Here is a 15,080-nt window from a genome sequence, read left to right as displayed (position 1 = left end):
TTCATATATGCAAAATTTTATATCTGGAATTTATATATTTCTGTAAAGCTGCGTGGTGGCAAGGTGGTGTAGTGATTAGCACTGTCGCCTCACAGCAAGAAGGTTCTGGGTTTGAGCCCAGTGGCCAACGGGGGCCTTTCTGTGTGGAGTTTGCATGTTCTCCCCGTGTCTGCGTGGGTTTCCTCCGGTTTCCCCCACAGTCCAAAGACATGCAGGTTAGGCTAATTAGTGACTCTAAATTGACCGTAGGTGTGAATGTGAGTGTGAATGGTTGTTTGTCTCTATGTGTCAGCCCTGCAATAACCTGGCAACATGTCCAGAGTGTACCCTGCCTCTCACCCATAGTCAGCTGGGATAGGCTCCAGCTTGCCCGCGACCCTGCACAGGATAAGCGGTTACAGATAATGGATGGACAGATATGCACAATGGCATTAGAAAGAAAGTTGAAGCTATGGAACATTATCTGTTTGAGCAGGGTACATAAATGAGGAGGTAATGGCCCTTTTCCACTACCCTTTTTCAGCTCACTTCAGCTCGCTTCAGCTCACTTCAGCCCGACACGACTCACGTTTCGACTACCTCAGAACAGCACGACTCAGCTCGCTTCAGCCCTGCTTAGCCCCCAAAACTCGCACGGTTTTGGAGTGGGGCTGAAGCGAGCCAAACCGAGCCGAGTGGGGCTAAGGGCGTGAGGAGACACTCCCCTGTGCACTGATTGGTGAGGAGGAGTGTCCTCACATGCCCACACACGCCCCGCGAGCACGCTGGGATCTGTAAACCCAGAAGAAGAAGAATTACGAATTACGAGAATTTCTGAAGCCTTATGCGCCTCGCCTCATCTATACGCTCTTGCCAGTATCTGTTGGCGTTGTCGGTGACAACAAGCCACAGCACCAAGACCAACAACACTAACGACTCCATGTTTATTGTTTACTATCCGGGTCGTGAGACTACCGCTTAAAAGGTCACTGATGTCACTGTTTGCGCCGCCTAACGACATTACGTGACGTCCACCCACTTTCGCTAACTCCACCCAATGTGTCCACCCACTTCCAGCCAGCACGGTTCAGCGCGGTTGTAGTCGAAATGCAACTCCAACAGCCCCACTCAGCTCGACTCAGCACGGCACGGCTCAGCCCGACTCAGCTCGACTCAGCACGGCACGGCTCAGCCCGACTCAGCACGGCACGGCTCAGCCCAACTCAGCACGGCACGGCTCAGCCCAACTCAGCCGCGTTGGTAGTGGAAAAGCGGCATAAGAGAGCTGGACAGAGTAACAGCTAAATTGCACTGGTGCAACTACAGCAAGTAGTTGTGTGGAATGAAGGAAACTGTGAACTAAACAGTGAGAATAAGCCAACATGTTGAGGAAAGATGTAAACTAAACAACTAAGCATCTCAGTAAATGTTGGATGCCACTGAAGATCAAATGTCAAGTTCACATACCTAGCTGTTAAATTGCCCCTAAATGTACATGGAGGGGGGAAAAACCCTCACAGAAACAACAAGGACAAAGCACATTGTTGTGTTAACATTCTTTTCCTTAGCCCTGAGTCAGAGACATTCATCATGGTGTAAACATGCCCAGAATTTTGCCAGTTCCTGATGATGAATACAAAAATGTCTGTCCTAAGATGACAGCAGTTCCTCTCTGGTTCAGCACGTAACTGTGACCTGAGTCCAGCATTTCAGTAGATCAGAAGATACAAAATTGGGGAAAGCACTTCTAAATCAAATAACAAAAGGCCATTGTCTAAGCTTTTGTAATTCATTCAGCTTTCATATTACACCACTAACAGCATGGAGCTGTTGCACTGTATCACAGCTAGCTTTGATTGCTTCATTATAGTGGATAAGCTGCAGGCTATCAGGTAAACAGCAATATGAGGCATGTGTTGTTTGTTTCACTCTAAAAAATCAAGGCATGCTAAAGTAATAGAACATTCCCATAAGAAAGGGAAAACCCTAGCGCTAGTGCATATTTACATAAAAAGACTAGGCCCTAGGCGCATATCTTTTACATGTAGAACTCCGTTAGCTTTCATTAAGAGTGCTATATCAGCTCTCTCGATCTCTTTCAAAGTGAGAATGGGAAGGAGAGAGACAAACAGAGCCCGAGACTGACATAAATGGATGTAAAGTGATAAAACAAAGAGAGTGAGACAGATAAGATAAAGAAGGATAAAATGGTCCCGTGTTTTGTGAGCTTAAACTTTCGCATTATACATACACAACTTCACAGTCATGACTACGCAACCTCATAGGCCTGTCATCTACATCAGCCTTTCTCAACGGGGTGCCGTCTGGCTTCGTTAGGGGTGCCATCAAAAAATTATATATTCTAAGATTGAAATAACTAAAATGAATAAAAATTCCAAAAAACAATAGTTACACTAATGCAGATCATCGCCGCCTCATGCATCATCAAAATTTGTCTCACAGCCCCTTTTCCCATGCCGGGGTCAGTGTATGGTCAGCGTGACTGCGTATATTTTATATGGGGGTGCCTTGAGAATTTGCATACTTCTGAAGGGTGCTGTGACTGCAAAAAGGTTGAGAAACGCTGATCTACATAACCATGTTGTGGCTTCTTACAAAGTTATTCCTGATCGTAAATCCCAACCCAAAAACGATATTTCTGCGAATCTGTTTTTTAAACAACTCTGACGATAACACATTTTGATTGTGGACTTGCCCAGGTTGACAATGGTGTGGAAGATTGAGGAAGCACCAATATATCTATCTTTATCCAAGAAGTCTCTCATCTCATTATCTCTAGCCGCTTTATCCTTCTACAGGGTCGCAGGCAAGCTGGAGCCTATCCCAGCTGACTACGGGCGAAAGGCGGGGTACACCCTGGACAAGTCACCAGGTCATCACAGGGCTGATACATAGACACAGACAACCATTCACACTCACATTCACACCTACGGTCAATTTAGAGTCACCAGTTAGCCTAACCTGCATGTCTTTGGACTGTGGGGGAAACCGGAGCACCCGGAGAAAACCCACGCGGACACGGGGAGAACATGCAAACTCCGCACAGAAAGGCCCTCGCCGGCCACGGGGCTCGAACCCGGACCTTCTTGCTGTGAGGCGACAGCGCTAACCACTACACCACTGTGCCGCCCTCCAAGAAGTCTTACACATGAAAATAAAGTTACTGCATAAGCCTTAATCACAACTTAAAGCAAAACTATCCAATTAAATTATAACTAGAACACTGGGAAATGGCTAATACTTTCTGTGAGTCACCAAACACACTTCCCTATGAGTAAAGGCCATCTATTTTGGATTTTTGACCAGCCCATTACTTCAGCACTGAAGAAGACCTTCTACTAGGACCAATTACTAATGACATGCAGTGATCAGGCTGGGACTGTCAGACCCCCAAGGAGCTGGGATTCTACCCTCTTGAGTCCCAGAGGTTGTGCGTGAGTCAAGGCTGAGTCATTGGGAGAAATCATTCCATGGCAGGAGGTTAGATGTGCTTCCCCCCCCCCCCCCCCCCCATTCTCTGAGCCCACCATAGTGCAGCGTTCTTTATTTAGATGCTGATTCAGGATCAGCCTGATGAGCCAAGTTTCATCACCTGAGGGGGATTTTAACTAGTTAATCATGGTCTGAGAGCTGTGCTAAACTCCTTCTTTAATGGATAAGAAGTGACTAAGAATTAAAAAGCATAAACATGACTTGCTGTTACGAATGGAAAGAACAAAAGCCTAGTCACAACTGTAAACCGGAAACTCTCTATTTGGATATAGCTAATTTAAGGACTCCACTATTCCACTATCAAGATTCTACATGGCCAAACAAAGCATTATGACGCTCTTAAAAAGTGGCCCACTTCGCTGTGAAAGTGCACAAGTACAAATCTTTCTGCCAAATTAGAAATATCCATATGCCATGCAGGGGGTCAGCCCAGGCATGTAGGGAGCAAAGTCCTCCTTCAATGGAACGAGGTCTGCTTTCCAAATACCAAAGCCCTGTGTCATTCCTGCCCTTACAAGCTGAGTGCGTGCCAGCACTTTCAAACAATAGCAAAGAACGGACACTGTTTGCCAAGACGCAGGCCTGGTCTATGGAATCCATGTCTCCGTTCCTCTCTTTTTCCTTCTCATTCTATGTGCTTGACATCCATAATAAAACCTTAATCTTTCAACTTTCTCCTGAGTCAGCAATGTGAGCACACCAGTGGCATCACCGTGCCTCCATGGCTCCTGTTCTTTCCTATATGTACGCTCTTGTACTTCAACTTAGTCCTCCTGAGGAAAAGACTGCAACAAAAACAAGAACACACTCTCCAGCTTCCCAGGCTGTGAAAGGGCCAAACAGAGTTACTTGTGCATGTTTATTAACTTCTGTGAGGTTATTCTTGAACAACAGGGTTTTTCGGGGGGGTTTATATACAAGTGACTTAAACCAGGATGCGTCAGTACATATATGGTCGTTCCCGAATCCTCATATAGATGCAAAATACACACACACACACAAAACACACAATCAGACCCCTACCGAGTTGTGACAAAAGGAGGTAAAATGAAGGAATTTGAAGTTCCTTTCTCAGAGTCTTTTCATTCACCTTGGTCTGCTAACCCCCTGTCCTCTTCCACAGCTGGATTATTTCGTACAGCCAACTTAGAGCAGTCACACAGCACTAAGCAAAGCACTTACACAAATATAACAGACACACTCATTCACTCACCAGATAATTCATTTTTAGTCCCACTGTGTGAGTCGCTGGGACTTCAGGCACCGTCTAAGAGCCCTGAGATTTAACCCACAAAAAAAAAAGAAAAAAAAAAAAACTCCTTTGGACTAGCCACTTCTAGTCCAAACTTCCCATTCGTTGTCTACTGGGTAAAAAAAAAAGTCAGGGCAGACTGTAGTAGCGCATCGTCCTATTCCGTGATCTCAGAGGCCAAGAATGAAACTGTCCCATATAGTTCTCTCTTTCTCCCTCTTTCTGTCTGTCCTTTGCTCTCTTTTTCCCTCCTTCCCTCCCTTGCTCTCAGGCTTGAGGAGGGACGGCAGAATGTAACCTGACACTATCCCCGTTCTGCCTCAATCCTGACATTTCCTTTCCAGGATCCTATTGGCCGAGGAGGCTCTTTTTATGTTAACTTGTCACGCCCTCCCAGCCTGTAAGGAATGTTTAAGGAACCTCCATGTAGACCTGTGAGAGGAAACAGACAGTTTTTCTTCCCCCTCATACACACACACACACCTCCCCCTACTACGACTTTGTCTGTCTTTTCCTTTAACCTCACAACAAAATTCCTGTCTTTTCTCCGCTGTCCAGACTCTCTGTCCATTCCTCTTTTTTTTCCACTGCAAGATTGTGTCATGAAACACTCCGTTCTATTCCAACTATCCCCAAAAACCTAACAAAGACATCACAGTGAATATATTATATAGTTGAATATGAACTAAAATTCGAACATAAAGTCATTTTAAGTCATAAATATATCAGGCAAGGTACACAGCTCGAGCATGAGACCACGTCTAGCTCCATATAATGTACGGTTAAGTGCAAAGGTTTGCATACCCTTAGGACAAACTACATTACAGTTACACCAACAAGACATTTGTGTAAGGTTTGACAGAGCTTCCTGCATTACAATGAGAGTAAATGGTCAGGTTAATCAATGTTAAGATATTAATAATGAATATATGACATCTTATTACTCTGGGAAAAGGTCCTGGTAAAACCAGTGCTGTAGTCGAGTCACTAAACCTCGAGTCCAAGTCCAATCTCGAGTCCCCAGTGTTCAAGTCCGAGTCATCAAAGAAAATTTCAAGTCAAGTCCACTACTGATCCGAGTCGAGTCTAACACAAGCCCCGCTATCAACAGGGCAAATAACATGAGGGAGGGTTAACACTTGCTAGTTCATCGTTTAGCAAGCAAGCCCCGCTATCAACAGAGCAATGAACATAGCATGTCACTTCCTTCTCTGGATGGAGTCTCGCCAAATGACGATTGAAGTTCGAGGTCGTCCCCGTCATCTCCTCGATAGTTCTTCAACATATGAAACACATAGCAGTGCATTGTTTCCCACTGCACGAGAAGTCTGTATAAGCAAAGCGGACAATCCTGGGGCGTTCTCTCCAGGCATTTTAGCGCCATTAACGTCAGTTTGCTCCTGAACATGACGTATGAACAGGTGAATGTGCATTCTCTTGCACAAAATTAATATAACAATTAATATCTTATGCCAAATTATTACGGCATGTTACAAAAAGTAAAGAAAAAATCCAAGTCCTCGTCTCCAATTTACGTGTCCGAATGCAGTTTATGCACGAGTCCGAGTCCAAGTCATCAGTGCTCAAGTCCAAGTCAAGTCACGAGTCCTTAAAATTAGGGCATGAGTTGGACTCGAGTACTACAAGCCTGGGTAAAACTCACATGTCATTTTTGACGCCTTGGAATTCCAGGTTTTCTGTAGATAAATTGCAGTCATAAGGTACTTTTTTTCATTATGAAACCATGGGAGATACATACATTTGCACTAAATGGCTTTGATAGGGTTGTGGGAAGTAACATAATTTTTGTTTTCTGACAGGATTTACACCTATATTAGGACATTAGGACAGTCCTTTAGGAATCAAAGTAATATTTATCCATAATATCCATATTTTAGGAGATCAGTTGGACAATTGAACATGATCAAGTTTAGTAATTATTTGCAACTGATTACTGCCTGAAGAGATGATATCCTGGTGATATTGTACTCTTCAGTTATAAACGATGGTTTTCTTGCTCTTTCTAAGCTCAATGTTTGTAGTTTGGCTGTTAGCATGAAATACAGACAAATATCCAAACAGCCTCAAGGTTGTTATGTGGAATTCACTTTTAGATGTCTTGGGGATGTTCTATGGTCAACTCTGAAGTTATCTTCTAAAGGCAGTAATCCGTACATTATTGTCCAACTCTCATATAAGGGAAGGTCCAGGTCAAGAGGTCAAGCTGGCTCGACCTCTCATAATCAATATCACCAACAGGAAAAGCTCAATGATTACTGGGGGAAGCATGTGGTGCCTTCATCCTCATATAGTCAAAGTCCTTCCCGCACCATTCATGGAGCATTTGGTGGCGCCGATCTCGGTTTCGTAGCCCTCGGCCTCTCGCCTGTTACATAGCTAGGGTTACAGTGGGGGGCTGGTCCTCTGGTAACCACGAAAGTTTGACTCCCCACTCGCACCTATATTGCAGCATGCCTTGCCAGATGGCAGTAGGCACCATTTTTATGATGGTCTTTGGTATGACCCGGCCGTGAGTAGAACTCCCGATCGAGAGGCAGACACGCTAACCACTAGGCCACTCGCCGGTATATATATATATATATATATATATATATATATATATATATATATATATATATATATAAAATGTTATCTCTCCATGAACCAGCTCTGACATCAGAAGTGAGAAAGTAAGACCACTAAAGAGACAGAGATACGACAGCAAGGGACTTGATCTGAAACCAGAACTGACATCTTTAAATTGCTACGAGATTGTGGACATAGATTAAGAAGAGTGGAAACTGTTAAAGCAAAGTGAATCAAGCAGAATTAAAAATGCCTTGAGTTAAAGAACATGGCTGATCAAACATAAAAAAGACCCCATTCCTCATTTAACACGCTCCAGAATCCAGAGCCCTTGTCTTTCCATCACGGCTGCCATTCCATGGCAACTGATCCACACTTCATCTCTTTCTGTGGCACAGTTATTAAGAAAGACTACTGCATGCATACACACTTTCTCCTGGGATGTTAGTGATAGTCCCTTGCTCGCTCTAAATCTTTAAGAGCGAAGAGCTAAGCTGTGACCAGATGTGTCTGTCACTTAAGTGTGTGTATGTGTGTGTGTTGTGTCACTGCAGAGATTACTCTTACACGTCAGGCACCATTTCAATTAGCAACCCTCTTTTCCAGCCTTCTTTCATCAGCTAATTAGACCCACTCTATTAAGACCTGTCCACCACATCTCTTAACTAGTCAGCCACTGAAGCCCCTTCCACATACCGTACAAAACCTGTTAACATATCACGTAAATACAAAATGGGATAGATAACAAATTTTTATTCCCACTCACTCTTCCATAATGGTAAAAGTAACAGGTGATCTGATTACATATAACAGGATGCTACAGATCGCAAACCTCTGCAAAATGTGTAAAACATGCGAGACTGGATATGACATATAATTCACTCCAATTTCAAGCCATATCTGTCAATGTTTTCTTTCCTTGTTGTTTTAAATTTGCTGCCGGTCGTTTTCGGTGAGGCAGTATGAGTATTCGGATTATGTAGGTGTCAGCAGTTCAGTCGCAATATCATGACTGCATCATCATTTACGTCCAGTGTTTCCCACACATAGACTGCCTCCGAATACTCATACTGCCTTACTATTTAGTATGCAAAAGCAGTACATCATAATTCGTAGAGTGTCCGAATACTTGGTAGGCATTTAATAGCAGAGGCTCCAACTCTCCCGCCATGGGCAGGAGATCTCCTGCTTTAGGGAATATTTAGAAAATCCTCCTAACCTCCCGCTGACAACATAAAAATCTCCCGCCTGCCCTTACTACACATGATTAGTTAAAAAAAATATATAACTTGATCATGGCCGTAGCCAGCTATGAGGCCATCGAGGTCCGGACTTTGGTCATTTTTAAAGGAACAGTCCACCGTACTTCCATAATGAAATACAGTATGCTCTAATCTGAATTGAGACGAGCTGCTCTGTACCTCTCCGAGCTTTGCGCGACCTCCCAGTCAGTCAGACGCAGTCAGACGCGCTGTCACTCCTGTTAGCAATGTAGCTAGGCTCAGCATGGCCAAAGGTATTTTTTGGGGCTTGAATGTTCTGTGAGCAACAGATAAATAATAACGAACATTATGTACTGTATGGGCGGCATGGTGGTGTAATGGTTAGCACTGTCGCCTCACAGCAAGAAGGTTCTGGGTTCAAGCCCAGTGGCCAGTGGGAGCCTTTCTGTGTGGAGTTTGCATGTTCTCCCCGTGTCTGTGTGGGTTTCCTCCGGGTGCTCCGGTTTCCCCCACACTCCAAAGACATGCAGGTTAGGCTAATTGGTGGCTCTAAATTGACCATAGGTGTGAATGTGAGTGTGAATGGTTGTGTGTCTCTATGTATCAGCCCTACAATGATCTGGCGACGGTCTAGGGCAGGGGTGTCAAACCTGATCCATAAAGGGCCGTGTGGCTGCAGGTTTTCATTCCAGCCATGCAGCAGCACCCTGATTTGGCTTATTCAATCAACTGACACACCCACCCTTTAATCAAGGGTGGGTGTGGCTGCAAGTATTTGACTGTGTGAAGACAGTTCAGTTGATTGAATGAGCCAAGTCAGGTGTGCTGCTGCATGGCTGGAATGAAAACCTGCAGCCACAAGGCCCTTTATGGATCAGGTTTGACACCCCTGGTCTAGGGTGTACCCCACCTCTTGCCCACAGTCAACCGGGATAGGCTCCAGCTTGCCTACAAGCCTGTACAGGATAAGCAGCTACAGATAATGGATGGATGGATGGATGGATGGATGGATGGATGGATACTACTATAAGTATATTTCAGAGTTGCGGGAAACACGTCATCACCACCAGCAATTCACGACCTGCTACAAAACGGTATTCCGATGTTTCCGATTCCTACTGGAGCCGTGGCAAAAGATTACCGTTAATGTTACTAGGTCACCAAGAGATTGATTAACGTTTCAAGTGCACCATTTTGCTCCCATTCCTACACGAAACCATTACAGCATAATAGCACTAAATAGTTTTCAGTGTGAGTGTGAATGGGTTAAGACAGACCCAGATTAACCTGACATCAACCATGAAAAAGATGAAAACAAACCAGACACTGGTACAGTCTGACTTTTCTGCATTAGACTAGGAGTTTTCTTCTTCATCTGTGGTTCTGAGAGTTCGTGTGTGTGTGTGTGTGTGTGTGTGTGTGTGTGTGTGTGCGTGCGCATGTGTGGGACAGTGGGCTCATTGTGTCCAAATGGCTCGGTGTCAGTTAGGTCGGGCTCCCAGAGCATTCCTCACACCTACACACGACTCCACTCCATAGACACACACTCACCCTGAACGCCCCTTTAATCCCGGACCCTTCCAGCCCTTATCCAGCCCGGGACAGCTTCCATAACATAACACACGCCTGAAGACAACAAGCGGAGTCAACCCAGTCTCTTCAGAACCGTTCGCAGCAATAATATGGGTCATGTTGGGAGAACATGGAAATCCCATCTGCCTCCGAATCCAGGTTACACTGCTATTTTCTCTCGCTTACCCTCAATCCACCTCCTTCTGGATGTTTCCACACCGGTACTCTGAATTCCAGCACAGTCTGCAACACACATCTCAGGGAGGTCAGTAGGGTCGGTGGAGGTTGACGTGTACAGACTGTGTGTTTGTTCAGAACAAAGAGTCAGTGTGCAATTGAAAATGACGTCTGGGTAAATAGACACTATCTACCTCAGAACCACTAATCGAGCAAAGGTGGTAATGTTTGACTTGGCAGGTTAGTACAAGTTGCGACGCAAGTTGCAGTTCACAATATTTGTAAGGGAATGTTACATTTCTAGTGAATGTAGGCTACTGTTGATAAATTCGATGATTATCTTGTTTACAAATTTGTGCTGACAGGTTCACGTACAGCATTAGCTCCATGTATTACTTGCAATATCATCTAACTCACGTCTGCTCTGCTAATCTCTTTCTTTGACGTTCTTTCATAAATGATGCTGATAATGTGAAATTACAATTTCGTCAGAAGCAGAGAGCACAACAGCGGCAGGCTCCTGAAGGAGAGACTCCTTCTGTTCTGTGCAGATTTGACTTCAGTGACAAAGCGAAACAATGCACATCCTTGTTTTCTGACATCCGCCCACCGGCCAACAGCAATATTCATGCAGCTTTGAAGGACACAGCAAAAAAGGGACTCTTTCTTTGGTGAGATTGTCAGTCTTGTTTCGAAGTCCATATCTTGAGCTGTTTCATCTGGAAGTGAATCCATTGCAGCGCTCGCACAAGCACACAGATGAATGCACACTCACAAATCAATGTAGCATTTTGCATTTGCATGCAAAAGCACAAATGGACACACACACACACACACACACACACACACACACACACACACACACACACACATCCAGCACACATTCCAGCAACAGTTGTAGGATGGCCGTTTGCCCTGAAGGGTCTTGTATCAAAGACACTTGACAGGCCGACTTTTCCACACTGGCATGTCACCCAAACTCCTTCTGAGGAGTCTTTCCTCCCAAAGATGGATATCTCTGCCTGCTCATAAACAGGAAAAAACAAAAGCCTAGACCGCCACTAAAAAAATATTACGGATCTCATTTACACCACCTCTGACACAAATTACAAATTTCCACAGATAATTTTGTTTCTTTGCGGATTTAAAAAAGGTTGTGCTCTTATCTGCAGAGCATACTAATACTCTGAGATGATTAAAAATGTCAAAAGTGGATCAGTCTCTCCTTCCCGCACACACACACACACACACACACACACACATACTGGAGCGCAGTTATTTTCTCCCGCTTCTCTTCAATAAAAAGATTAGCTTTAATGTGGCAGGAAGTAAATGGTATTATGTGCAGCTAAGAAGAACTGGGAAGCTGATTGGGTTTGCATAGTAAATCCAGGGTGCTCTGGGAATATTACTAGTGTGTGTGCGTGCGTGTGTGTGGTACTTTTCATAATGAGTGACAGCAGACTGTGAAATGTAGAACATCTCTAAGGCCTCCACCTAACCCCAGAAAGCTGAAAGTAGGAAAGTGTGCTCTAGATTGTGTTGATTTTTTTTTTTTTTTAATTTCAATACGCCTTATTATGGAACAGCAGGTCTTCCAGAATAAAAAAAAAAACAATCAAATAAGAAATTAACGATTTCATGACTAAATCAACAAATCAGTGTGAATATAAATGAATGTATACAGAAATAAATCAAGAAGAAAAATCAGTATTTCTGTATTTTCTTAAAAGCCTATTTATTTATTTCCATTCACAAATAATGTTATAACAAATACCTTTATTTATTTGTTTGTTTGTTGTGTATCTATTTATGTCCGTAAAGATCTATCTATCCCTCAATCTGTTTGTTTATTTATTATTTATGTCCTGATGATAATAAAGAACTGTCAATCAAAAATGTCACTGGGAAAACAGTGTATTCCCTACACGGATCAATATCAGGATATCAGCTCTCATGCTCCAACATCAGTTGTTTAGAATGTGAATGTACATTAATGACTAGACAGACATGACTTTTTTTACCCCAGAGATGATGATGATGATGATGATGATGATGATAGCACCAGGTTTCACATGAGATGTAGACTCATGAGTCACTGCAAAGCAGTTGCTATAGAAACACATCGATGTTTCATTGATGCATCGCTGGCTAATTTTTGTGTGTATCAGTAGACTACAAATGTAGAGAAAGCAGTCGTACTTTAACATATTGTGAACAAAGAAGCCCTGGCATCAAACAATGCATGCTGATTGATGCCAGGGAAGACAGTGAATAGCCATTACATACTGCAACTGAGTACCCTTACTTATTACAGTCTGTGCTCCTAAACCATCTACTGAAAGGAATAAATGAGGAATAAAAAAATAGGCAAAAGAATTATTAAAGGAATATAATTTTAAAAAATTAAATATTAGGGTTTTTTTAAATAATGCTATTAAATAAATAGATAAAATAAATAAATAAATACAAAAATAATAATGATCATAATGAGAAATATTGATTATAAATAATGATGAACATAAATAATAATCATGAAATTCTAAGAATAAAACATAAAAAATGCTATAAAAAATATAAAAACAAAAGTATTCATCCTCCTTGGTGTTTGTCTTGTTTTGTCACATCACAAGCTGGAATTAAAATGGATTTTTGGAGGGTTAGCACCATTTGATTTACACAACATGCCTACAACTTAAAAGATGAAAATTGTTGTTTTATTGTGACACAAACAATAATTAAAATGAAAAAAGAGAAATCTGGAGTGTGCATAGATATTCACCCCCTTTCGTATGAAACCCCTAAATAAGAGCTGCTCCAACCAATTCACTTCATAAGTCACATAATTAGTTGATTAAGATCCACCTGTGTGCAATCAAAGCATCACATGATCTGTCACATGATGTCTGTATAAATCAACCTGTTCTGGAAGGACCCTGACTCTGCAACACGAATAAGCAAGCAACATGAAAACCAAGGAGCCTCCAAACAGGTCAGAGACAAAGTTGTGGAGAAGTATGGCTCAGGGTTGGGTTAGAAAAAATATCCCAAACTGTGAATATCCCAGGGAGCACCATTAAATCCATTATAGCAAAATGTAAAGAATGTCACCACTGCAAACCTGACAAGAGAAGGCCGTCCACCAAAACTCACAGACCGGGCAAGGAGGGCATTAATCAGAGATGCAACAAAGACACCAAAGATAACACTGAAGGAGCTGCAAAGATCCACAGTGGAGATGGGAGTATATGTCCATAGGATCACTTTAAGCCTTACACTCCACAGAGCGGGGCTTTATGGAAGAGTGGCCAGAAAAAAAGTCATTGCTGAAGAAAACACGTTTGGAGTTTGCGCAACAGTATGTGGGAGACTCCCCAAACACATGGAACAAGATTTTTTGGTCAAATGAGACTAAAATTGATCTTTTTGGCGATCATGGGAAATGCCATGTGTGGCACAAACCCAACACCCTGAGAACACCATTCCTACAGTGAAGCATGGTGGTGGCAGCATCATGCTGTGGGGATATTTTTCATCTGCAGGGACAGGAAAGCTGGTCAGGACTGATGGAAAGATGGATGGCGCTAAATACAGGGCAATTCTGGAGGGAAACCTGTTTGAGTCAGCCAGAGGTTTGAGACTGGGACGAAGGTTCACGTTCCAGCAGGACAATGACCCTAAACATGCTGCTAAAGCTACACTGGAGTGGTTTAAAGGGAAACATTCAAATGTCTTGGAATGGTCTAATCAAAGCCCAGACCTCAATCCAATTGAGAATCTGTGGCATAACTTGAAGATTTCTATACACCAACACAACCCATCTACAGTAAGTTGAAGAGTCGGAAGAGACTTGCAGCTGTAATTGCAGCAAAAGGTGGCTCTACAATGTATTGACTTGGGGGGTGAATACCTATGCACACTCCAGATTTCTGTTTTTTCATCTTCATTATTGTTTGTGTCACAATAAAACAACAATTTTCACCTTGATAGTTGTAGGCATGTTGTGTAAATCAAATGGTGCTAACCCTCCAAAAATCAATTTAATTCCAGCTTGTAATGTGACAAAACAGGACAAACACCAAGGGGGATGAATACTTTTGCAGGACACTATATATATATATATATATATATATCTCATCTCATCTCATCTCATTATCTCTAGCCGCTTTATCCTTCTACAGGGTCGCAGGCAAGCTGGAGCCTATCCCAGCTGACTACGGGCAAAAGGCGAGGTACACCCTGGACAAGTCGCCAGGTCATCACAGGGCTGACACATAGACACAGACAACCATTCACACTCACATTCACACCTACGGTCAATTTAGAGTCACCAGTTATCCTAACCTGCATGTCTTTAGACTGTGGGGAAACCGGAGCACCCGGAGGAAACCCACGCGGACACGGGGAGAACATGCAAACTCCACACAGAAAGGCCCTCGCCGGCCACGGGGCTTGAACCCAGGACCTTCTTGCTGTGAGGCGACAGCGCTAACCACTACACCACCATGCCGCCCTCTCTCTCTATATATATATATATATATATCTCGACTTAAAATAAATAGTTGGACTTTAATTCACCACTGATGTACCTTTAAAGCATTACTCTGAACTAATTTAAGGGACACCACAGATAAATGAAATACCCTTTATGGTACCACCCCAGCATACAGTTTGGTACTTTTATTACCAACAAAATAGTACACACGTGGTTGTGTATTTAGGCAATATTTTAAGTTGTTAATTAAGCTTTTTTTAAAGTTATTTATAACCTCTCTGTC

At 43.0% G+C, this 15,080-nt stretch overlaps 1 protein-coding gene across 5 annotated transcripts in view; it reads right to left on the bottom strand.

The window, feature by feature from the left end:
- bcar1 (BCAR1 scaffold protein, Cas family member) overlaps nt 1-15,080 on the bottom strand; it is a 168,059-nt gene that overhangs the window by 57,814 nt on the left and 95,165 nt on the right. For 2 of the 5 annotated variants that reach the window (XM_060923960.1, XM_060923962.1), the window contains exon 1: nt 4,706-4,996. The exons of the other annotated variants lie outside the window; for them this stretch is intronic. In XM_060923960.1, coding sequence (XP_060779943.1) covers nt 4,706-4,717 — 12 coding nt within the window. In that variant the 5' untranslated portion in view covers nt 4,718-4,996. Of the gene's footprint in view, nt 1-4,705; nt 4,997-15,080 lie in introns of those variants that run through there. 5 annotated transcript variants of the gene reach the window in all.

The sequence above is a fragment of the Neoarius graeffei genome, chromosome 6 (assembly GCF_027579695.1).
Source record: "Neoarius graeffei isolate fNeoGra1 chromosome 6, fNeoGra1.pri, whole genome shotgun sequence".
NCBI lineage: Eukaryota > Metazoa > Chordata > Actinopteri > Siluriformes > Ariidae > Neoarius > Neoarius graeffei.
Note: the sequence above shows the minus strand (reverse complement) of the source record. Positions and strands in the feature narration are given on the sequence as shown.